The sequence below is a fragment of the Pseudonaja textilis genome, chromosome 3, assembly GCF_049901715.1.
Source record: "Pseudonaja textilis isolate UNSWEBS1 chromosome 3, rPseTex1.2, whole genome shotgun sequence".
Lineage (NCBI taxonomy): Eukaryota > Metazoa > Chordata > Lepidosauria > Squamata > Elapidae > Pseudonaja > Pseudonaja textilis.
This window is the reverse complement of record NC_141992.1, coordinates 57,618,270-57,644,725: the sequence shown is the minus strand read 5'-3', so window position 1 is coordinate 57,644,725 and position 26,456 is coordinate 57,618,270. Positions and strand designations below refer to the sequence as shown.

Genomic DNA, 26,456 nt, shown 5'->3' with positions numbered 1-26,456 from the left:
CCCCCCCCGCCTTTGGCTCTCTTAGGGGCGTGGATCCATTACTCATTAAAGCACTAATGCGACCCCTTTTTCCTCTTTCCGCTGCTTCCAATTCGACCCCGCCAGCCTGCTTGGCTATTATGATCGGCCAGAGATTCAATTAGACTTTTTAACACCTGACTAGCCTTGGAATAAAGGACTGGAGCGAGCGAGAGAAGCGCTTAAATTGCTATTGGGAGGGAGGGAGGGAGAGAGCGAGGGAGGGAGGAGGAGGAGGCAGGGAGACGTGGCGGGCCGGGGAGGGGGAGATCAGCAAAGCCTCTCTTTTGATTGACGTGGGGAAGAGCCACTGAACATCTTGTAGGGGAGCTCCCAGGTTTATGGTGAAGGCTCCTTTTAAAAATCCTTCCTGAATCCGCCTCCCCGCCCAGTAGATGGCAGCTTTGCAAGATCGAGAGCCCGGCAGGAGGAGACTTGGAGTAAAGCGAGCGCTCTCGAGTCCCGCGCTGGACGCTCCGCACACTCCCGAGCGAGAAGAGGCTGCCTCCCTTCTGCAACCGTCCCACCAAGACAGAAACATCCTCTCGAAAGGTACGACGGCCGTTGGGTCCCCCGCCTTGCTCCTCCCTCTGCTTGGAGCGCCTGGAAAGGCCTTCCGGGCGCTCCAAACTTTGCCCGGGGCTTTGCTTCTCTCGGTTAAGAGGCGTGCGCGCGTTTGACAGGATTGGGTCGAGCGGTTTTCCGCGTGGCGAGGAGGAGGAGGAGGAGGTGGAGGAGGAGGAGGTGGAGGAAGAGGAAGAAGTGGCGAGGATGCTTCTCTGTCGGGGACCGAATCCTGACAGGATCCAGGGACAAACTTTTCCTCCTTTCCCACGAACCCCGCGGGACGGTCCCTAGTCCGGGCTCCCTCGTGGAAGTCGCTGCCCCGGGAAGGAGGCAGTTCCTTGCCATTTGAACGAGCCTGGGCTCCGGCCTGACTTCATTTGGAACAGATTAGTTCTGTTCCATAACTATTCCCCACCCCCCCACACACCCTTTTTTTCCCCCTTGTCCGTTCCCCCTTTTTCTTTTAGGTAAAAAAAGAGAAATCTCTTGCCTCGCTTTTCAAATGTAATGTTTTGCAGATGGTTAGAGGAAAAGCACAGATTCGTTTGGTTAAAAGTTATTTCCTCCCCGCCTCCCCCCTTAGCGAGGAGGCGGGGAACGCGGTTGGTTTTAATACTCAGCTTCGAGCCTTCAAAATTGTCAAAATGTCTTGGCTCCCCTTTGAACTCATTTCCACGCACTCCGTAGGGGTGAAAATGAAAAAGAGTTCAGACTTTCCTTCCCTTCCCCTTGTTTTATTATTGACTTGTGGGGCGCTTCCCCTCTTTTTCTTTTTACAAACTTTTACTTCCTTGCCAGGCGTCCCGTCCATTTGCCAAAGGGCGCAGTTAAGAGTTCAGCGCTTCCATTTGTAGGCTTGACCCATTTCATCCCTATTTACCCTAACGACGTTTTAATAAGCTAAACAGCCGAGGGAGGCCACGAGAGACAGGCTTGGAGGCGGAGGGAAGCGGAGCCGGAGGCGAAGAGATTAAGTCAAGAGAAAGAAAGCTGAAAGACGAATATTTCCGCAGCAGCAGTATGCAAGCATGGGGGGGAGAGAGGGGGGGAGGGATTTTGTTTCTGATCTGGATGGGAATGTTAAAAGAGGATTGAAAAGGCCACTGCGTGGAAAACTCTATCTTAAAGCGAGGTTGGACTAGATGGCCTCGGGGGATCTCTCCCAACCTGTTTCTAGCAGGGGTGTAAATCTTGGCAATACAGTTGGGGGGGGGGGCAGTGTTCAGCTTGTGCAAGGGTTGAATGGGTCTCGCTTTCAAGTATTTGGATGGCCAGGGATTGCAGGCCCACGCAGGGAGAGTTTGGTAAGTGGGCCTTTGTTGCCTTGTACTTAAGCGCGAGTTTTTCGGGGAGCGTGTTTTTACTGGTTCTTTCCTAGGAGCTTCACCCTCTCTCTCCCCTCCGGCAGCTCCTCTTTAGCCCCCACCCCGTCAAATTCAGGAAAGCGTGGGACATGGCATTGCTGTGACCCGGGGTTGATAAATTGGAGGCTGACCAATACAACCTAGGTTGCGCTTCCATTACGCTGCGAATCCGCACGGAGATCCGCCGGCATATTTTTTTCGAGTCAAGAGACTGCATATGCATCTCGGCCCACCGCCTCCCCTGGGGCCCTCGGATAATGGATGAACCAGGGTGGGAGAAAGAGGAGCGCGTATGTGTGCGCGCGTGCGCGCGCGGAGGGCGCACCGCAATTAATTCCAAGCCACCAAGAATTGTTTGGCCAAAGGATATTCTTCCCTATTCCCGGGTACCTTTTTTTTTTTTTAAAGACAATTCTATGGTTTAAATACCCAAGTCCTGGAATAGCTGTGGGGTATTTAAATCTCATGGTTCTGTTAAATCGAGGCAAACGAATATTTGCGAGTATGGACAGGGGGGGTTGGGAACAGGAAGCAAACAGGTTTTCTTTCCTATTTTGCATTCATTAATACTGTCTATGATGTCGTGAGATCCCCTTGTCTTTACAAAACAAAAACTCTGCGTCTCCAATTACTTGAACGTTAATCCGGTTGTTGAAGGTGGATCTAACTGCCAAGTAAGAAGCTCTCTCTCTTTAACACACACACACACACACACACACACACACACACACAATACCTGCCACGGAGTAAGTCACATCCAACACAATGTTTGAATTAGTCTACAATCTCAAACTTTGAGGAACACGGGAACAGATTTTCCAAATAAAAAGTGTTAATGTTGCGCAATTGCTACGGTTGCACAGGCCTTTTAAAAATAATTTATCTTTCTGATAAGTTAGAAGCAGAAGCAAACAAAAATGAGTTATTGAAGAAAAGGAAGAGGTGGGAGGGGAGCAGGCTCTGTTTATTTTCAATAAGGGCATAACAATTCTTAGTCCGTCTTTTTCCCCTGTTTCCGAAGATTTAAAGTAATGCTTGCTGAAGGAAGGGCAAAAATCTGTATAAAATGTGCAAAATAACTCTTGGAAGTTGATGTGCAGTAAAAGTTGGTCAACTAATTTCATATGTCAAAACATTAATTGCTCACATTTCTCAGCCATTTCCTAGCTCCCATTGATTTAAAGTTGGGGTTTTTTTGAAGCTAAATTGAGGAAAGTGAAATTGTAGAACATGAGATAAGGGCCAGCTACTAAGATTTATACATTTGGGGTGTTTTTTTGTTGTTTTTTTGCAATCCTAGAGGTGAACCTTTGTCAGTTTATATTGGGTGAAAAAAAAAAAACTGATCAATATCTTATCAGTCAAATGACATCTAGAATGGCCTGTTTTTAGCAAAAAACCAAAAAAAAAAAAACCGTATTCAGAATTCTTCTGGGTGGCATTACAAAACTTATCTCCTGCCTCATGTTTTCAAAGCATGGTGGGAATCTTTTTTTCCCCCCACTTATAGCAAAGTGGCCCCAAGACCCTCTCCTGCTAAGAAAGGGTTTCCATCTACAATGCTGAAGGAAAGGCAAAAATCTGGATAAAATGTGCAAAATAACTCTTGGAAGTGCCTTGGACCCGCAGAGCGCCGGCCAGAAAGACCTAGCCCCAAATTCTCTTCTGCTCTGCGTTTGGGAAGATCCTGCCTTGGAGAATTGGAAAGCCTGCACACCTTTTTTGGTTCGTGCCAGTACAAATACCTCCAACTGTTCGGCGTTGGATCCCCATGAAGAATGTCATTTTCGGCCCACTGGCGCTTTCCTCCCTCCCTTCCCATCGCGTAGGCCTGGCACGAAACCCTTGGGGTACGACGCGAAGCCTCGGCCTGAATTTCCCCTGACTTTTAGACGAAACGAGTCTCCCGGATTTCGACGAAACTTGCTCCGCAACCAATCTGTCTCCAAATTGATGTCTGCGTTGGAATCGGGCCTTGGTGCCGGGTCAGAGGAGGAGCGAACTGCTCCAGAAAAGGCCAGGACTGGTCAAAGCCAGAAGGCCCCAGAAGCATTGGGCTCCTCTCCTTAGGAATGCGCTGAGCCAATCGACCGATAACTTACTTCCCGAAGTCTGATTTGCGTTTCCTCCGGCACTGAATCTCCGTTTGTCATCCGGCTCCAGGAGAAAGGTACTCTGGATCAGCGAAGCCCAAATCTCGGGTGTCAATCGCTGGAATCCCGGCCACTGTTTGACGGGACCGAGGTGATGTCCTCAACCCCCACCCACCCCTTTCACACACGCGCTCTGTCCGGATAAGAACTTAGAAAGGAAATCGACTCGTTTCTTCACCTAGAACGAAGCGTGGAAAACGTTCGCTTCTCAAACCGATGTGGTCGGAGCAAAAGGTTTAGGGAACTCCAGTGGGCTCTTATTAGAGATTGAGCGGAAGAGAAGGCAAAGTCAATGGTTGGGGGGAATAGGATCGTGTAAGTAGATACCTGCAGGAGTATTTGCGCGTTTACCCTAAACTGTCACTCAGCCAAGCACTTGACCCGGTCCATTTGCCACGGCGACGCGAGTAGTTCTTCCTATCCTTGTCAGGTTCCACGCCAACTTACTCTTTTCTCCGACTCTGACTCTCGCTGCGTTTCTCACTGCCGTTGCGTAACGATTTGTTATTTTTTTGGGGGGCATATTTTTAGCCCCTAGTTTAACGCAGGATTAAAAAAAAAACTAGGGTACCAACCCCCAAAAAACAAAATTGCTTTCCTACGCTGAAGTGCCTGGTAGTTTTTAAAGGTGCTTGCAGCTGTGCCTAAGGGCTTCAGGAACCACCTGGGCTGAAGGGTGCCACTTTAAAGGTCTTACGTCCTGTTTGTTGGGCCAGATGCTCTATTAACCTTGCAGGCGATCCAGACAGAAGTTTCTCACCCAAGGGGCAACGCTATGCATGTTTCCTTCCTAGGGATTTCTGACTTCTTGTACCTCCCCGCCATTCAGGGGCATACTTGTAGCCTCCACACAGCCAAGGTTCCATGAAAAGCTGGCGGCTACCTTCACTCCAGGTAGAGTTTATGGACAGGTTCAATGTTCTTAGCAGCAGAAAGAAATAATTCTTCATCATCATCTTCCAGGATGTTCCCCCCACCCCCCCACTACTTGGGATTTCTTGGTGGTCTCCCATCCAGATATTATCTAGGCCTAATCCTACTTGCTTAAGCTTTGCAAATTCAGCGAAGATCGGCTACATGTTGCTTTTTGCTATTACTTCTCGGGAGTCAAGCCCGAACAGAATTGCGGTGTGTGTGTGTGTGTGTGTGTGTGTGTGTGTGTGTGTGTGTGACTTTTAGTCAGAACATGGCAGCCGGACTCGACCTGAGAAGAGAACTGAAAGTGAGATAGTTTTGTACAAGGGAAAAATGATGGTCTCGCACATCCTTGCCCTCAGCAGAGCTACACATACACCACAGGCTTTGTCATTGCAATCCTATGGGAACTCTTTGGGGCCTAAAATACGTCTCAGTCCTGACCATCTCATTCTAAAGTTTCATTTATTTGTTTTAAAAGTCCTCATTGATTTGGTTAGTTAGTTAGCTAGAACTTCGCGTTGTCCTGTTACTTCGGAGCAGTCCCGCACCGTTGGATAAAGACACCTGAATGCGCTCTTCGAGCTTTTTCCTTGCGCTGGACAAGCTGCAAAAGCGAAGCGGCGCCGCCGCCGCCGCCGCCGCCTTTCAGTTCCCTTTGGTTGATTCTTCAAATTTCCTATGTAAATGACAGTAATAAATATCTAATCATGTCCCGCAGCTATCTACGGCTTTCTGAGCCACCCTCATTAATGAGACATCAAGCAAAGGGTTGGAGGCGGGGACAGAATCCCTCACCATCCCCAGCTGGGTAGAGTAAACGGCTTGTAGAGCCCCGCAGTTGCAAGCGATTCCGAAGGAGGGGAAGGGAGAGTGGGCAGAGATCCGCGCGCAACGCCGTTTGCCTTTCGAGAAGGCAGTAGTTAAGGAAAGCCTCGGACGGCGGCTCTGGCGATTTCTTAGACATCCCCTTCTGTGCAGCGATCTTGGCAACGGTAGGAAAGTCGCTTTAAAAAAACGCCTTTCGGGGGGACATTGTTCCACTACCCCGTTTGGTGAATTCTCCGCTTGCCGTTCTCCTATTTTAAGTACAATAAGCTCAACTCACCTGTACCTGCGTGTTTCGCAGGTGGTGCTTCTAAATCGTCGCACGTGGACTTAAAACCGCTTAGAGAAAGCTGCAAAGCACAGTGACGTGGCGTATAAGTCTACGTGCTATTGCTACGGGCCCGGGGAAGGTGCTGGGATTTGAGGGGAGCTCCATAGGTGCGGTGCGTTTGTCTGTCCCGATTTCAACCGGGTGGGGAGGATAGAGAGAAAAGCGGAGGCCTTGGGCCCCCGCTGGTTCCGTGCGCGGAGGAATTTCCCGGCGGATTCAATTCCTTTTTGCTTTCATCCAGAGAATCTCTTGCAAACCGTCTCCAAGTTATCAGGTACAGAGCGCGGACCGCTCACGCCACGGCATCTTTTGCTCAAGGGATGTTTGGCAGGTCTCTCTTTGGAACAATGAATGCACTTCGGACGCTATCAGTCGCTGGTGTCCGAAGGTGCAGCGAAGGAAGGAAGGTTAAAATGATGCCTGTAACCCACCCAGTCAAACAATGCAAGCTGTGAACTTTTTCAGAACTCTTATTCAGCAACACACACACACACACCCCTCCCACCCGCCCATAGTCGGGGAAGACTGACGGATGGGCGAGCTCTTTAACGCCAAAATAGGCTACTAAGAAGTTAGAAAGGGGGAAAGCGATGAAGAACCAAAAACTGAAAGGAAAGGAGGAGGGAGGGGGAGAGGGAAGAAAGCAGTAAGTAAGGAAGATCCAAGTGAAGATAAAGAGTAAATGAAAGGAGACCCACAACACCATGAAGAAGCAACAAATACAGAGAACTAGGCATATTTAGGGATCCAGCGATGGGGAAAAACCTTAGCTTTGAGCCAAGGGAGAGAGAGTTCTCTTGAGATAACTTTTTATTTCTTCTCAACCAAACTGATGTCCATCAACAGTTTGGCACCAGAACAATGCATTGGCCCAGAAAGCGTACTTCATTGCCAATGGCAGGTGGTGTGTGTGTGTGTGTGTGTGTGTGTGTATATGTGTGAACTAAGTCTGAAATTAAAGCATATGAGTTTGATATTGTTTTTCTTAAAACTAAACAAATGGAGTGATCACATTCTCTCCAAATGCATCAGTCACGCTACATTAAACAGCAGAGAGCTAATTATCCCAATTAGGAGGCTGATTTATAATTAATGGCTTGGACCAAGTAATAATTGGATGTTAATGGATAACAGTTTTGTCTGGAAGTAACCCCTGCGTTTCCCCAAAGGCAACCCTTCCCTTCCCTTTGCTCACAGCAAATGAAGGGGGGGCGGGAAACATATGAAAAAGGAAGGAAAGTGTTTCCAGTTGCTTTGAAAGGAAACTTAACAGGCAAGAATAAAAGAGGCGAAGTGAATAGTTTCCTTTCTATATAATGCTAGAACTGGAAGGAACCATATGGTATCCAATTTAACATATTTTCCACTTACATGGGTTGTTTTTCCCCCGCATGATATATAAAGCAATGCAACTCTAAACATACTTGTGTCCCATTTATATTTGAACTTCCTCATTAGTCATTTAAAAAAAAAAATATTCTAGTGACTGACAGAGCAAAACTGGAACTATTTTAAATACTTGGATAAGGCCATATATGAGCAATATTAAAACTCAGCCACTCAATCCCCCAGATTAAAAGTTTAATATCTCCAAACAATACATGGACCTTACTTTGAAGTAGATATCTGGAGGTTACTGAAACTTACTAAAGTATTTTCAGATCAGAGTTTACCTAGCTGGTCTTTTTGGGCTTATGCATGTTTGGATTCCATAGACTTGTTCCCGACTTTGAAATTAAGAATCTTTTTGTTTTGTTTTGTTTTCTGAAAGGGGAAAGATAAGACAATTTCCTTCAGTACATGGAAGAGTAAGGACAGATGAGAACAGGTACTTTATATCTGCATGGTGCAATAAAATATTGTTGAAATATGATCTTAACTGAAGGGTTTAGGTATCCCAACTTTGCTATTTCATAGAATTGTAAAATATATGGGTTGGGAGGGACTACGGAGATCATCAATCTCAACCCTATGTCTAGTACTGCAACACTATCAGATGGCACTTGACTTGCAATAGAGCAGAGTCCACCACCTTGTGAGACAATCTGTTCTATTGTTGAACAGTTTGTACCATTTGAAGATTTTTTTTTTTCTCTTATGATGTCCAACCAAAATCTGCTTTCTTGTAAATTCAGGATTTCTTGTCTGGCTTCTGGAACAACTCTGAGTAATTCTGCCCCGTTTTCTACACAACGTTCTTTCAGATACTTGAAGATAGCTACTACTAAAGGGCTTCCTAACCAGCAACTTCTTGTAATAGTCCCAGGAAAATACTGTGTATCTTCTGAAAGTGCCCATTCTGGTTGTGCGTGAACAAATACAGAAGTGTACTTACAGTCACAAATCATGCACATTTGCTTTTGTAAAGTCAATGAATTTAAGTGTTAGACTTGGGGGGATCCGAGTTCAAATCTACCCTCTGACATGGAGACCTTCTCTCTCTCAGCCCAACTCTGCAACAAAAAGGCAAAAGTATCGTTCATGGGAATAATATGAAGAGAAACTCCCAGGTGTGAAGCACCTTGCAGGAAATCAACCTAACAAATATTTATATCCTTCCCAATTCCTTATTGTCCTGTTTTTCCTTTATAGTAGTGCAGATATCTCACTAGAATATCTCACTGTAAGATTGTGAATTTCACTTAACAGGAACTGTTATTAAAGCACATCACGCTGGCCATCTCACCACAAATGTGCCTTACCAGTAGCTATAGCTAATGGGTGCCTGAGATTCCATGCTCCAACTATCAGAGGACAGAGACCTCTCTGTCCCGTTTGCGACTATGGTACCTGTCACAGCATAAGGCCTATTAGCTATGCCCTTAAGGGACAATAATAAAGACTACCCAGAAGGCTCCTTTTAGGTCAGGGGAAGTGGACATTGGCAGGAGAAGCCAGGAATATTTTTATTTTTAACACAGCATTGGTCTCTGTAGCCTGTGGATAACTGTAATGGGTTTTGTCCCTAGAGTCATCAATCTCTCCTAAACACCAGACACATCATAACAAAAGCTAGAGAAAAACATTCTGTAGTATCCAAGCCCAAATGAAGACTTCTGGCTATTACCAGCAGCCTTTTTTCTTTTTTCTTTTTTGCATGAGGGTCAGGATCAAATTGATCAAACCCAAACAAGCCAATCCATCTGCGTGGATGCTGCTGGCTGCTGGAACAAAGTTTGAGATGAATGGCCTGAAGTTAAGAAGTCAAAAAGCTGCACTAAGATACCCAAACACAACAGGCAACGCTTTAGCCATTCATCACTTATTTAATAGTTCTCTGTGCTGCTGCTCAGAGCAGGATTTGCAAACCAGTGGCTTTTCTTTTTTAAAAATGTATATAAGCAACCAAAACGTTATTAATGAGATATGCTTTCCTATAACAAATCTACCTTGGATTTCCTTGATTAAAAAAAAAAAAACCTTTGAGATTTTGGAATCAGAGATCTCTCCAATCCATACTTTTAGGCTTCTGGTTTTCGTGCTTCAAGTGTTAATAACATGAAATATGGAAAATAAATAACTGAAACATTCACTTGTCGGTATGCTGTGGTGGAATTAACACGGGGTTGCTAATCTTGAGTGACCTTAGAAAGGAAAGCGGCACTGGACCTAGTTAGTATTTGAAACACCAGGAAAAACCAGTGCTGTGTCCTTTTATAAGGATATTCACAGAATATGGTTTAAAAAAAGTTAAAACGACAGCCATGACAGTATAACAGAAACTGTCTCTGTCTCTTTCATGCACGTAGGCTCCATACAAAAAACAGACCATGTTCGGTCGCACTGGCATTGCTACTATTTTGATTTTTTTTTGTCCACACTCTGCAAATATCCTTGCCAGCCAAAACTGGAAGTAAAATGAAAAAGAAAACTACGTAAATGTCAGGTGGATTTGACTAGAAGGAAATATCATCTTTATTTTCACTTGCAGTAAATACTTGAAAGTGCAAATGTCATGAGACAAACATGTTAAAATATTGTCCTTTAATAATCTGGTCTTCAACTTTATTTCCTGAAACTTCTGCACTTTAGTTGAAGCCATTGGAGATACCATCCCAACCTTTAAAAGCATGTAGCAATAACAGCCTAATTGTAATTGATCATGTCAGTATGTTTTTCTTTCTGTATATAGAGAGAGCTTGCTTGATAAAGTGATTAAGGTATCAGGCCAGAAACTGGGAGAGAGTGAGTTCTAGTCCTGCCTTAGAATTAATCCAGCTGTGTGACCTTGGGCTGGTCACTTTCTCTCAGTCCTTGAAAGAGGCAATGACAAACCAGTTCCAGAAAAAAAATCTTGAAGGGACAAGTCCAGGCAGTCACCGGGAATAAAAAAATAAACTGACTTGAAGTCCCGAAAAAGTAAAAACATTGCTACACATAGAGTGAGTATTCCATTTTAATATAGAAACAAGTTTCTGCCCATCAACTGCTAAAAATGCTCTAAATGAGGGTGATTTTTGTCCATTCAATATATGGCAGAAGAAAATATGTTATTAGGACATTACTCTGCTTCTCTTTGGAAAAAGAACAATATCCTATTTACTACTCAGACTCCATACCTTAATCCGCTCCCTGATATTAATGGAATTTACTTGCAAGAAACTAGGATTAAGATTGTGGTACCATATTCATTTTAATCCAAGAAATTGGACCTAATCCATATTTGAAATCAATATATAAAAAGCAGAGCCTTTTATTTATTTTTAAATGCAAAGTAATAATACTAATTCCATCCATATAGACCATCTCCCTAACAGGTTCTAAGACAGCAGGCTTATGGTAATGTACAGCTGAGTGTTTAATCACATATGTGAAGACAGGAACAATCTGATTCACATAAATAAAAAGGAGGTGGTTGAGGGCAAATAAAACTCAAGTGAAAAAATGAAGGAAAACAGTCACTTTAAACCTGGGGAGTGCAAAATTATTGCCCAAGTAAACAAGCCTCTACTGGCAAAGTAGATTATCCTTTTCATCTGAAATGTCTGCATTACTGACATGACTATTGTGCCTAAATAGAAAGGAAAACATGCCATTTGATTCTAGCTAATACTCATAACAGATTCATCCTGCTGCAGCCAATTTTTTCCAGTTTTCAAAATACTTGGATGCTAAGAATTACTTTTCTTCCATGTTTGTTAGGTGTGAATTCCTTTATTTGATTTCTGGACCAACCTACATTCAGATCTTAAATACTTGGAATTTTGACCAGAGTTAGGCATATTTCCAATAGACTCCTTAAATTTGATGACAGATTTCTAACTAGAAAAAAGTTGAACCCTAGTCCTTGAGGTCATCACTATTAGAAAAGTGTCTAAATCTTGCTTAATTTTTGCTTTTATGTTACCGTTCTACACATTTTCTCCTATCTGTTTGCGCTTGATTATTATAGGCATATAATAATGCATAAAAGACAGTGATTTATTTCCTGAAACCTCTTTCATGGTACTTTTACAAAGCAAATTTTGTGAAGTGACAGATTATATGATAACAAAAGGAGCAAACATTCACTGCTAATTGGGCATTCCTTATATTTCTTTGAAACAAAGAATTCAACAGGAGAAATAAGCATAACATTGTTATAATTGAGAGGCCAGATGGAAACCAACATAAGAATAAAAAATGAAACAATCACAATGCCCCATGTGCTTTTTAATTTGCTCCCACGACTTTTTAATATCCTTGTCCTATAAGTCAAGCTTGAATAACCAAATTCAAATTTGCACAAAAGCAGCTGAATTAACAAAGCACACGAAGAAATTCTATCTAGAGATTCAGTATAGATTGTGTGTTGCCCACTCTCCTTTTATATCATGAGAGATTTCACGCTTGTGCAACAGTTTTGCTCTTCATAACTGCTAGCAAAAATAATTTCTTGTGTTCTTCAAGGAAGATCCCAAACATTGTGGAGGTGTCTAGGTATGTTACAGAAAATGTTCAGTTTGTGTTGGCCATCAGTAGTATTGCAACACATGGATTGCAAACCTTCCTCAAATTGTCACCTACCTATAATTCCTACTGGTTTGTATGAATGTTTGGAGTATGCCAGTTTGAGGAAAATTAGTATAGAACATGTGTTGCGGTGCATTGTTCATCACCTGGATTTCTGGGAAAAAATAGCTTAAATCCAGGAAACCTCACTGCTTACAGAAGGCAAGGTAAGGCTCACTGTCAATGAGCATATGTAAAAATCCATATCCACACTTAGGACTCATGACTAAAGAGGCACTGTATGTGCCAAAGTTATTATATCTACAGAAATGTGCACAATAGCTCCCGGAATGGACATAGGAACTACCTCCACATTAGCACCATGTGAAATGTTTAATCTAAAATCTTGCTTGGATTTCTAGTGAAATATATCTTGTTCATTTTGATTCTTTGGAATTCCATATCATTGTTGCAAATTTATGCAACAATGAGATCACAATTAGTAGTTAGACTAATAGCAATATGGGGAATTATTTGGAGAAGGATATAAATACTGAAGAACTGAACCATCTGTCCAGCAACTAATGCTCTGTCAAGATTTAAATTAACCCATTAAATGGAGTTTATATGGGTTTAATTACATGTTTGTTTTATGTAATATTTACTCAGGCTTTTTTTCCTAGTTAGGAATATAAAAGTCTTTGCAAAGTGCCTAAAAGGAGTAGAACAAGCCCAAACCAAAAGGCTCAATCCCTAGATTACTGATACTGTTTTACTTTACATGAGAAGAAACCTCCAAAAATGACCATGGTACACTTCTAAATGATGAGAAAATGAGATTGCCTTCTATAATCAGGTGCCATTTAAGGGTGTAAATAAAGTTCACCGAATTCCAGTGACAATGTACCTGGGTGTGATGAAAGTTGTAGCTGAACACACTGCAAAAACATGGAAGATATTGGATAGAGGACAGCTGGAACAGGCATTCATTTCAGATACCCAGGTCTGAAAGAGGAAATATAGAAAAAGTAGTAGTTTAGACTCTTGCCTTTATGGTCCGTAATAAAGTTGCATGCCTTTCAACATCCTGTGGCATTTCATTCTACTGGGGCTTTTATAGAAATTTGCACACAGACCAAGCCAAAGCCTTAGTAAATTGGAAGAGCTGATTACCCATAATTCCAAATTATAGCCCATGATTTAAGATAGTGAAGACATCGATCTCAGTTAAGATCTAAATATTGATTCTTTCATCATTTTGATATTCTGTGTGTGGCATTTGGAGGGTCTCCCCGTACCATAATTTTTATGCCAGAGAGAGAGACAAGAAGAAGAAAATGTGTATGCATTTATGTATATAGCTTACTGCCATGATCTAGACTTCTTAAAACCTATTGAAAGGAACAGAACATCAATTTGTGATAGGAAGTCATGTGAATTGGTTTAAATGTTCGTTGAATGATAGCTAATTTTTCTTGAAGTGTGTGATTCGGTAAAAAGAAAAGACACCTCCAAAACTTGAGAATGCGTTACAGGTTGTACCAGGGAAAAATGCAACTCCCTCCCACATTCCCCAAGATATATATCCAAATCTATAAGTATGAGTGCATGTAGGTACATATATGTACAGGGGAAAGGAATGAGGTGGCTCAGTGGCTAAGATGCTGAGCTTGTCGATCCGCAAAGGTCGCAGTTTGGCAGTTCGAATCCCTAGCCCTGCATAACGGAGTGAGCTCCTGTTACTTGTCCCAGCTTCTGCCAGCTTAGCAGTTCGAAAACATGTAAAAAAAAATGCAAGTAGAAAAATAGGGACTCCTTTGGTGGGAAGGTATGTGCCTTTGGCATTTAGTCATGCTGGCTACATGACCACGGAGACGTCTTCGGACAGCACTGGCTCTTTGGCTTTGTAATGGAGATGAGCACTGCCCCTTAGAGCCGGAAATGACTAGCACATATGTGCGAGGGGAACCTTTATCTTACTATGTACAGGTAGTCCTCGACTTATGACAGTTCATTTAGTGACCTTTCAAAGTTACAAAGGCACTGAAAAAAATGACTTATGACCATTGCGGCATCTCCATGGTCATGTGATCAAAATTGAGATATCCTATGGTATTTAAAATGGCTGCAGTGTCCTGAGGTCATGTGATCACCTTCTGCAGCCTTCTGATAAGTAAAGTCAATGGGGCAGCCAGATTCACTTAACAATTCTGTTACTAACTTAACATCTGCAGCGATTCACTTAACAAAGGTGGCAAGAAAGGTTGAAAAATGAGGAAAAAGTCACTTAACAAATGTCTCACTTTGCGACAGTAATTTTGGGCTCAATTGTGGCCATACCTGTACGTCCTTGCATATTTGTTTGGAAGTCAGACCCGTTGTATCAAAATAACTGATTAGAGGGTTACAACCTCATAACTAAATTGACCATTTCTTCCTTCCATCTTTCTGAGAACACACACACACACACACACATTCACACAAAATTTAAAACTTTTCTGGTTTTAAGGCTTTGGGGTGGGGCGTTAGAAATGTATGAAATTAGAATCCCCAATGCAACATAATATTGCCCCCATCCAGCCTACTAATGACATCTATCCTACTAAATGTGTTTAGCCGCAATTACCTTTGCTGCTACTTCTTTTCATGAAAATCTTTCCTTTGCCAAACCAGGAAAAAAAAAAGTAGACTGAGTTGTTATTGCATTTAGAGGTAATGAAAGGGGAGATTATTAAACACATGAAGAGTGAGAACGCCAACACGGCTGCACTGGGTTAACGTAATGTTAATTCTACTTAAATATAGGAATTATTACGTTTTTCTCCCTGGCTGCACTCACTGGTTTATCTTGTTTCTCTCTCAGATTTTGGAGAATGGCTCCCTGTACAGCAATCAGAGGTCAAGGGGGACATTCTCATCCTGCCTACTTCCGTCTCTGCTCTACCCTGATTCTTTTGCTATGGATCACTTTCTCTAATTCTCTTCTTTCCCCATCGGTCATGTTACACATTGATGAAGCCTTTCTCTTTGTCACACATTGTCAGGCAGGATTGGCTACAAATGACAGGGGCTGTAATCCAGCCCATCTACAAAGCAGTAGAGCAGTGTTAACCTGGATGTTATTCTGCATCTCTTAAAAAAGACAAGGAAAGGCTCACACCTCCTTTGTTGTTATGCAACTCCACCCTCTACTCCTTTGTATACAGGGACTATGCACACTTGATCTTTGACCAGAAAGCATCTTGACCTAAGGCTGCAATTACATCCACTTTTACCTGGGCAAATGGAAAGGAATAAAGTAGAAAGGTACCCAGTGGAATTTACTTCAAAGTGGAAACATTTGGAATTCGAATACAAGGTTATTGTTCTTCATCAATAAGCAGATATGACTGAGTTGAGCAGGATTTACCACTGAATAGATATTCATAGGATTTCCCCATAAAATATAGGTGCCAAAGAAATCAGAGAGGGTGATTCTAAACAGGAGCTCTTATAGGCTTTTGCAAACATTCACAGTGGCCAAGGCAGGAATGTTTCGAATGTAACATTCAATATATTAGACCTGAAAAATGGACACTTTGGCAGAAGAATAGGAGCACCCCATTCTGGGTTCCTCAGAAATGATCAATATATAGAGTAATGCAAACTGGACTGTAAGACAAAATAAAAGAAAACCTTTTCTTGGAAGGAAATGCAATTATATCATTGGAGCCTTCTGAAGAGCTCAACAAGAATTAGCAATAGCACTAGTAGAATAGAATACTTTATTGGCCAAGTGTGATTGGACACACAAGGAATTTGTCTTAGTGTAAATACTTGAGTATACATAAAAGATACATTCGTCAAGAGTTCAGAATCATAAGGTATGACACTTAATGATAGTCATGGGGTACAATAAGCAATCAAATCATAGTAGGAAACAGTCGATATAGTACTTAGACTTATATACTGCTCCATAGTGCTTCACAACATCCTCTGGGTGGTTAAAACATCAGCCTATGCCCCCAACAATCTGGGTCCTTATTTTACTGACTTCTGAAGGATTGGAAGGTTGAGTCAACCTTGAGCCGATCAGGATCAAACTCCTGGCTGTGGGCAGAGTTAGCCTGCAATACTGCATTCTAACCATTGGACTACCAGGGCTCTTTTAAGGTAATAGATTAAAATAATTGGCATAAATGTGTCAGGATCTATTTATCCATTGCAGTATTACACTGGAAAAAAAACTGCTAAAAGCCAAAGATCAAACAATCTTGAATTCTACGGTGCCAAAGTACCTTCAGAACCATTTTTTCTTGAACCTCCCTGAACTGCCTTTTCCTAGATTAGACTGAACAGTAAAAGCATTCTGGAAGTTGGTTAAGAGGGAGTTCTCCTGGAGGGATATATTAGCTTCATAACCGAGATGTCTTCATGTGAATTTTAATGTGATACTCTTGGTTTAGAGTGAACCTTGTTATTTTTGATGAGTATCTTGTTATACCATAGACACTTTACTGTTTTGTACAGTGGATATTTAATGCTGTATTTTTTTGTGTAGTGCCAACCATTTAATGACTGTGTTGGTACATAAATGTAATAATTATCTAAAATATACTGAAATTTAAAATCATTTAACCAACCTACAGTAATGCCTTCTTTACCTCAGTAACTTTGTTTAACATCTTAAAGGGAAATTTGTTGAACCCTGATTTATTGTACATATATACATTGATGAATCTGAGGTATATCTGTAAATCTTATTTATATCCCTATGAATGTTATAATAGGGAATGTTTCCAGAGATATCAAATATCCTCTGAAGAAAAGAGAACTTACATTAGGGCTCAGAAATCATTATATTACGGGAATTGTGGAGACTTTAGACCTGAAAAATTTAAAACATCTTGCAGAAATCATTTATTTAGAGCCCTTCCAGATATGTAAGGAACTGTCACTGTATGTGTATGGTAACTGATGTCTCTAAGTGGACTATGTTTTTCACTTACTAACAAAAAGGATAATAGAGTGAGAGCAATGTTTATCTTGTATAGCAAGCAAGGGTGAAGAAATATTTCTGCTGAAGACCACAGCATTATCTTAAGGCTTTGGGGGTTCCAGTGGAGATCAGGGGTCTCCAACCTTGGCCACTTTAAGACTTGTGGACTTCAACTCCCAGAATTCCTCAGACACCTTTGCTGTGACCAAGGTTGGAGACCCTTGCTGTAGATTACAGCCAAGATGGTGTAGACCTCTCTTTTTGCTGTTTCTGGCCTATCCCAAACCCCAGTATATTTGCAGTATTTTTCTCCACATGCATGCAGCAGGTTGTAACAGGCGAAAGAGATTTTTCTTGTCATAGTTTGGGCATAGTTTGCTCAGCGAGGACTTCTGAAATTAATCCAAGGGTGACATTAAGTCTTTGTGCTGAAAAAAAAAAATGTCCTTCCCTATTGGAGAATGAAAATATCAGGGATTATTGAAGCTCAGCGAATTACAGAATTGGTAATTATTCAGAACTTATATAAAATTGCACCTTTTTTGTGGCTCAGATCATTTAATTACTATTGGAATATTAAAGTCAAAGTAGTTATGGGGAGGCGTAATTGGTCTATAGACGCACTGGCAACAGAAAATGTGATAAGGTGACCAGAAATGGAATGTGGTTCAATGCTTAAATGATGGCAGGGATTTTCATAAAGGCAGGTAAGATTCAGTCAACAAGACTGAAATATCAGATAGGGAAGAAGGGAGGGAGGGAGGGAGGGATTTTCATCAAGGTAGGTAAGATTAATTTATAATAAGGCCAAAATATCTGATAGGAAAGGAAGGAGGGCGGGAGAGAGGAGGGAAAGAAGAACAGAAGGAAGGGATGTGATTTTTCTGCCATATCTATTTTAACTAAGTAGCCTGCGGATAATAACTGGACTTTGAACACAGGAGAATTGTACCCCTTATGCCAGGGTGTCGAACTGGCGGCCTGTGGGCCAGGTGAGTCATGCACAGGCCACGCCCATTCCAACTCCACAAATGGGGAAAAATGTTGTGAAACGTCATGCGACGGCAATGTGACGCCACAAGATTGACACCTGTGCCTTATGCTTTTTGTAAACGCTTCTGGTGATGAATCTAGTAGGGATGATGCTTTTTCAGTGAATCACAAACCAAAACATGCTGATTAGAATTAATTGTATAGGTAGGAAGATAATCTGGCATTAGCAGCCGACAGATAAGATCAGAGGATGGATTGAGTTTGGCAAATATTCTACGTTGCTCAGATTGAAGGAAAACCAGTAGAAAAAATAAGGAGAAAGTGTCACCAGTAAAGTACTGGAAACAATTACAACAACATCATCATTACAGCATGAGAGATAAAGAAACACCTAATCAATGAATTAGTATGCCCGAGCCTTCAAAATAATGATGCTGAAATAAATTCTACGCATCATGCCTCCGCAAAGCATACCTTCTGTTTTCAAGTCTTTGCCTCTTACTTGGTCAAGCAGCTTCTTATCTGATCAAAAGCAGAATTTGAGAAAGAGATGCCCAACCCTACAGATTGTTCACACAAGCAATAACCTTGATGGTGAATTCCCAGTTGGCATAAGGGACACTCTTCCTTCCACACCTTAGATACCTGTTGTGACCCAACCGGGTTCCCAGAGAGCAAACACAGACAAACTCAGTAACTCAAACCTTCACAGCTTTAATCTACAAATAAACTTCTTTGTAGATAAAAGATGGCTTGCAGCCAATTAGTCCAACCAGAAAAACCTTGACAGAATTCTTCAGATAAGCCAAAGTCTCTACACACAATGCTGAGTTCTTCGAACGTTTTTGCCTTCTACAGAGCAAACCATTTGAAACCAGGCTTAGATTCCCTGGAGGGAGGGGCCATTACTTAGCATTCTTACTCCTGAGTCACCTGTGCTACTCCAGCTCTTCTCTTCTATGAATCATCCTATGCTCACTTGCACTTAGCACAGGCTCCTTGGGAACCTCCTCCTCACTGCTGCCGGCTAACCACAACAATACCCATGCTCCTTCCCACTATGCCCCTGGAGAATTACAATTCTCTCATGGATCCTCCCATGCACTTGTGCCTGCTCTGTTTGCTGAGTGATATGGAGACAAGTTGTTCAACATTTAAGGGTCTCTTTCACAGTTGCACAGCTCTTATCCAGTCTGTCTATTCATTTAACGTCGCAATATTCATTCTCATCTTATCTCGATTTGGACTCTGGAGCCCTTGGTGCTCTATGAGCTTGGTTGTTTGCTGGCAGAGTTTCATTACCTGATTGGGTAATGTCATCAATGCTATCATCATCACCATCATCATCATCATCACATCATCAAACATCAATGACAATGAACATCATCTGGATTTATTAGTGATGTTTTCCTCTTATTCTCATCTCTAGGAAAACGGACACAAGGATAGCAGTCATTATTAATGGAGAGGTGAAGGATCAATCTTCCAATGTGCCAAGGACAACTTAAGATATGCTCTTTTTCACTGCACAATGTTAATTTATATCATACACCACCTAATCAAATGCCCCTGCTTATTCTCCAATTGGCTGCAGCATTACCAATGCCCTCCAGCCACCAAACGACATAAAAGATGCATTTGCAGATTTTGAAAATTAAAGCCATCTATACAGCCAGTGGGGAAGATCAGCTTATTTGGTTGCTTAATGAAATATAAAGATTATTTTAACCAATGTAAGCACAATTCGACAGCTTGCAAAACACCGTAGCAGCTTGACAAATGGCCTTGACCATTTATAAGAAATTTGCTGCACACTGTCTTTTAAATATTTAATTTATTCAAGTTGGAATGTGGCAAGGAGGTAAATGGGAAGTTAAATGTGCCTGAGCATGATTCAGTTTGTCTCCATCTCCCCATAAATGAATGGCTCTAAGAAAATAGTTCTTTATTACATTCTTATATGGGTTCTAATCAACAAACAATTCTCATTTCATTTTACCAACGGAGCTATTAAGCGGGGGGGGGGGCACTTCAAAGGTTTAAAATGAAGAAGGGTGATACGGGGGAGAGGTTTGATGATGAGTTACAGGCAATTTGAAGTCTCTGATCCTGGCCTGTGTTTTTCGGGAACAAGGACTGTGCTTTCTCAGGTTTATATGCTCACGTTTTAAACCTGAACTATCTGAGGAATGCTTTCAGTCAGTCCTTTTAAAAAACATGGATCTATGAACATTTTTAGACTGAAGACCATGCTTCACTTTTAACTAGCACTCCTAAGGCAGATGTCAAAAAGAATGTGGAGCCACAGTAAAAATTAAACGCCATGTCATTGGTAGTTAAACCCAATGAATGGAGAATGGTGTCAACAAAACAGTTAAACTGGTTAGTCTTCTCATCTTGAAAATTGTACTTTTATTAGCCTCATTCGAATGGTCCTGTCTAATGCATTCCTGTTTGCTTGTTTTTAAATTATGTACCCACGTGTTAAATCATATGTTTCTTAGATTTAAATGACCCCGAGGTAGGGGTGTCAAACTTGCAATGACAGGTTGTCATCACATGACGTATTACAACTCCCCCCCCCTTCCCTAAAACAGGGCTGAGGATGGCCAGCAAATGACACATCAGGTCTGTGGGCCATGAGTTTGATACCCCTATCCTGAGGAGAAGGATTCAATCTCCTCATTAAAATATTCATCATCTGGTCATGTTACCTATCTTATAGACAATCCCTTAGTGATCAACCCATTACTCGAAAGTGTCTTCTCACCGAAGGGTTGTTCAGGCCAAGCTTTGTTTAAAGATGCAATAAGTGGATGAACTTTCTTCTTCTTTTTTAAAAGGTAGGTCTTCTCTTTATGATAGCGTGTAAGTCTCCTCCAAGTCTCCCAGGAAAAAAAATGTAACTTTGTCCATTTATCTATTCATTTCAGAAACATTTTTTCATCTCACGCCAATTTTTAACTCAGGTTTGACTCCTATTTCTCCTCTTCACTCATGAGAACAGAATATCCTCCAATTCTATCAAGTGCACTCCACCTGCTGCAACAAGTTGCCTATCTTTCTTTTATAGTCTATCAATCTATTTTTAAAATAATCTTATGGCCATAATTTCTCAGTTCCTTCTTTTTCCTGTCTTTGAATAAATGTGTTCTGCCAGTTAATGCCTTAATATCTTGCATGATTTCAGCCTGTTTTGCTTTTATCTCATTTATTGTGTGTTGAGGACTCTTTCAGAATTATATTCAACCCTCTTGATGCCTTTCCAACTGCACATTTATATTATTTAACCAATTAGTAGTTAGAACATGGACTTAATGATTAGGGCAGTCCAGATTCAAAACAAAATGCAAACCTGGCCTTCTTTTGGGTAACCTTAGACTTCTCACCCTTCTGAACCCAACCTGCTTCACAGAATTACTCCGAACGTTTGAGAATCTCATCACATTGCCCTGATCCATCTGGAAGACAGCTGAGTTAAAAGTATAAGAATAAAAACAAGGATTTCATTCATTCCCCGTGCTTTGTTCGAATCAGCAGGAAAACCAGAAGTAAATATAGGTGACAAAGCTTAAAGGCATTCTGTCTTAGGTAAAGGTGTAACGTTTCTTAATATAAAATTGCTACTGTTCTTTACTTTATAATTAAGTGGGTGTGTTCTCTACCTTCAGGTACTGAGATTCTCTTCTGCTTCTTGAATAATGTTAGATAAACTAATGACATCCAACAACAAAGTCTTACGTGAGTCCTGTCCGCCTAGAGCTCTGAAGACAAGCTTGTTGAATAGAAATCTATTGGTCTACTTTTCTCAGTCTTGAAAGTCCAAACTTGCCTAGAGAAGGCTGCCTTTTAGGATTTGTTCAGAATATTTCAACTAGTCCAAAAAAAAGTTTGCCACCCTGTTTAAAGGGGACAGCCCCTTCAGAGAAGAATAATATTGTTCAGATTCATCGGCTTTCGCTATGATGCTTCAAGCCCTGTGAAACAACAGGGAAGGAAAAAGGCATCTCAGCTAGCCTTGTACACAAATTTTTGATAGGAAAGCCACCTGAGTGTACATACAATATTACCATTCTCAGATATTAATAAATGGGTAACTTTCACAAATCACTGCACCAGCTGGTTTTAATCCCCAGTTCAGACATCTATACCTGCTTACTCAATCGCTCAGGCGAAGTGCAGCAGGTGATTTTATGGGTGAGTGGGTGTCACATTGTGATTGTGCAACTTCCTGCTGAAGGAGTACTTCCTTATGGTGTGTCTCTCAACAAGTTGACATTTTATTTCTCTCACAGGACATAATCTATTACAGGGCTGTCAAACTTGCAGCCCATGGGCTGGATGCGTCACACACTGGCCACACCCATGCCCGGTTTAGTGAAGGTGGAAAAGGTTGTCATATGTCACATGACAATGCTGTGACAACACAAGTTTGACGCTCATGATCTATTACACGTTGCTTTCGATTCTGTTTTTCTTTTGTTTGGGGCTTTAATTGTTAGATGTTGCTGGCTAGCCACTAATGGTTAAAGAAACTGGATACATTTTTTAAATCATTAAATGAAATAGACATTTTTCAAAGAGTAATTCTGAACTATACGGTTGTGTCTATTATACACTTATGTGCAGAAGACTGGTCAAACGTTCATGTGCATTTTTGATCTCACTGAATGTTGTTGATAGGAGTCCAATTCTTTCACAATAAAGAGCAAAAATCATCCAAACTGAGCATTCTATTGCACTATTGTAGAAAAGTTGTCATATTCAAAATTTACACAAGAAGCATTATGATCTCTTCAAGTTTTTAAATGAAAGAAGGAATAGATGAACAATGTATATTTTGAATATTGACTGTTTTCTGATATCCCTAACTTGATATATTGACAACTTCATCACACTGGAATTAAGAGCATTTTTTCTAGGATTATATCCTTTGTTTTGTAAACATTGATGAAAATTCTGTGAAGTGTAAAGAAAATTGTGTTGGACTAAATCTAAGGAAACCTAGATTCAGACCTGCATGTTCATGGATCTAAGCATATACTTTGTCTTGAGACAAAAATATGCAGGGATGTTCAAATTTTCTGCGATTGCTATGCATGGTTGGATTTAATTGGTTCTTGATTAACTTTTTATTTTTTTTAAAAAAGATCCTTGTCCCACTGCAAAAACAGACATTTCTCTAATTTGATTCTCCTTATCCGACCCTCTTTCCCTCTCATATAAATGAAGATGCTTTGATTAATTTCATGGAAGTGAGTTCACTTTCAGTATATATAGTGTGACATTTTTTTTCCAGCCATCAATGCCTTGTTAACATTTTATGGGGGAAGGGAGCCATTTGTTTTCCTTCATTTCTCCCCTGCCCCTGTTCCTTCCAGATACAGAAAGTACATGATTGTGACCAGACCATAAAGAATAAAATCTGTCTACAAGCCATACAAAGTATAATATTGGGAATAAGATTTTGACAGCTATGATCTATAGGGCAAAAGAAAACACAGAGGAAAGAGCAAAAAAAAAAAAAAAAGCCCCTCTGTCCAGTTTTCATAAGTCTTTTATTATGTGCAGATGGAACTTTATGCCATAATTATTGAAAAGGACCATCATCCAGAATAGCTGAGCAGTGGTTTCAGCTGAATGACAGAAAGCTACTTTCTATCTCCCTAATATGGAAAGACCCAAAATGCCAAGGAAAGATTATGAGAGGCTGGATTTCAAAAATAAAATGCTACAGCTAGAGGCTACCTCTTTTCCAGTGTTGGAAAATACAAGATGACTGGTTAGAGTTGAAATCTCTATCTAGTGATACTTTCTCTCTCAGCAGTACACAAATAATATTCAGTAGCCGACAGCAGACAAATACCCAAAGCTTCAGTCTTGCTCTCAGTCAATGTTTTGGAAGTTGTAACATTGGAGAAAATCACACAAACATAAAAATCGCATTTTAAAAGCAGCAATTCTGAAGATCATCAATTGACAAATAAGACAATTTGTACACCCCAGATAAACTTACTGGAAAGATGGTGACTATATCAGTTACAGCTTTCTCTCCCATAGTAAAAGTCAAATTATATTAGCTACATGAAAACTTCATCGCATGAATCAAGTTCATTAAGTCCCCATAGGATTGGGAAGAAAATGTTTAAGATTTTAAACTACACCTTGGTTAGAATGTATGACACCTGTTTTGAATAGTACTTTTGTAGAGGATGTTTCTCAAGCATGTATTATAAAACTCTGATGTATTTCTTTTATTTCTTACGACTAGATAAAATTTACATTTCAAATGAAATAGATTTCATTTATGAAATGCAGAAGATTGGACAAGTAGACCCTAAATTCTAGTTTATAAAAGCATACTGATGAACCAATGGTCTACCGTACATGAAAAGTAATATTATTGTTTGCAGAAAAATAGATGTTTCTATTTTGAAAGTGATCATAAATTATTTTTTTGAGGTTCAGTCTGTCACCTATATTTTCTTTGAACAAGCAAAATGGTACTTCCTGTATCAAATATAAAAGTTTGTACCTAGTTTTGCAAAAACAGCCAAAAGGAAAGATAGCGGGGGGGGGGGGAGGAATCTACAAGCGACTCCAGGTAACTCAGAATTCTGAGGGTCTCTTGGCAACTTTAATATGCATGAACTTCAATTCCCAGAAGGGTGGCTAGGAAATTCTGGGAGTTGAAGTCCACCTCTTAAAGATACCAAGATATCAATGATCTGGAGGGAGGTGACAGAATTGGCCATTCCACAGAAAGGCATAGGAGGGTGAGAAATCCTGAAGACAAATATTACTGATGCTAACACGGAGATGTTGGTCTCCTTCGGCTTCTTACGTGTCTCCTCCTTTCTCTGTAGAACTCAGGAAATTTTTACAGGGATTTTGAGTTATCTATTTAAACTTTAAAATAACCTCACAAGGTAGGTTAATCTGAAACAGAACCCGTATCCTCCAGCAACAGAATATGGATTAGAAATGATCTCCCCATTCCCAATCTATCATTCTAAGCAGTTCTCAGCACTTCAGGGCAAGGGATAATTGTGTTTCTCTATATTACCTTTACCCCATCTTGCTCAGTTACCTTGGAAGTAAGATGTTGCTCTTATGGTTGTCTGATGCATAGTTGGACCGTTTCATTAAAGATGAAACACGTATCCTTTGAACCGCAAGCAGAAAAAGGGACCCTGAATCCAATATGAGATTCAACTCTCTTTCGTTCAGCATTCTTGTTTTGCTTTTGCCTCCATACATTGCCTCAACCAGTGTCATTTCTCTGTTTGCTTTAGGTCCTATGTCACCATGCAGCACTATGGAGTGAATGGCTATTCTCTCCATGCCATGAATTCTTTGAGCGCGATGTATAACCTGCACCAACAAGCAGCCCAACAAGCCCAGCACACACCCGATTACAGACCCTCAGTGCATGCCCTCACGCTGGCAGAAAGACTGGCTGGTAAGAACAAGGATGGGGTGTGTGCCAGCCGGGAGGGGAGTACGGGAACAGACCAGTGGTGGGATTCACAATTTTTTACTACCGGTTCTGTGGGCGTGGCTTGGTGGGTGTGGCCGGGGGAAGGATACTGTAAAATCTCCAGTCAGAGGTGGTATTTGCCGGTTCTCCGAACTACTCAAAATTTCCGCTACCGGTCAGAACCTGCTGAATACCACCTCTGGAACAGCCGCCCTCTCATAAGTTACCCAGGGGACCGGCACTCTAAAAAAAACCAGGGCTGAAATGACTAGAAATATCCAGTCCGCCCAGTTGTGTACGGGTTCAAAAAGAAGAGGAAGAAAGTGTGTTGCCCTTACTCATTTCACTTCCTTGCAATTCTCAGCCCTTGTCACAGTGGTGATTTTGTTAGTTTTTAGCATGCCTTTCCCTTCTGTTCATTTATTTGGCGGTAGAGATAGTCCTTAACTTATAACCACAACTGAGCCCAAGATTTCTGCTGTTAAGTGGGACATTAGTTCAGTGAGTTTTGCCCCATTTTAAGAACTTTCTTTACCTCAGTTACTAGGTGAATCACTGCGGTTGTTAAGCTCGTAACCCGGTTGTTAAGCGAATCTGGCTTCCCCATTGACTTTGCTTGTGAGAAGATTACAGAAGGTGATGACATGATCCCAGGACACTGCAACGGTCATAAATACGATCCAGTTGCCAAGCATCTGAATTTTGATCGCATGTTTTATGGGGATGCTACAAGGGTCATAACTGTGAAAAACGGTCATGTGTCACTTTTTTCACTGTTGTTGTCGGTCACTGAATGAACTGTTGTAAGTCAAGGACTACCCATACTTATAGGAGAAATGCAAGCTTGAAACATCCATATTTGGTAGCAGTCAATTTCAGCTAACATTCAGTTTATAAG

The 26,456-nt window shown here is 41.2% G+C and overlaps 1 protein-coding gene across 1 annotated transcript in view; it reads left to right on the top strand.

Annotated features, from left to right (window-relative positions):
- Positions 1-410: 410 nt before the first annotated feature.
- The window catches only part of DMBX1 (diencephalon/mesencephalon homeobox 1), a 37,672-nt gene continuing 11,626 nt past the window's right edge, over positions 411-26,456 (top strand). Inside the window, exons 1-2 of the mRNA XM_026707305.2 lie at positions 411-570; positions 25,374-25,540. Coding sequence (XP_026563090.1) covers positions 25,387-25,540 — 154 coding nt within the window. The 5' untranslated portion in view covers positions 411-570; positions 25,374-25,386. The remainder of the gene's footprint in view (positions 571-25,373; positions 25,541-26,456) is intronic.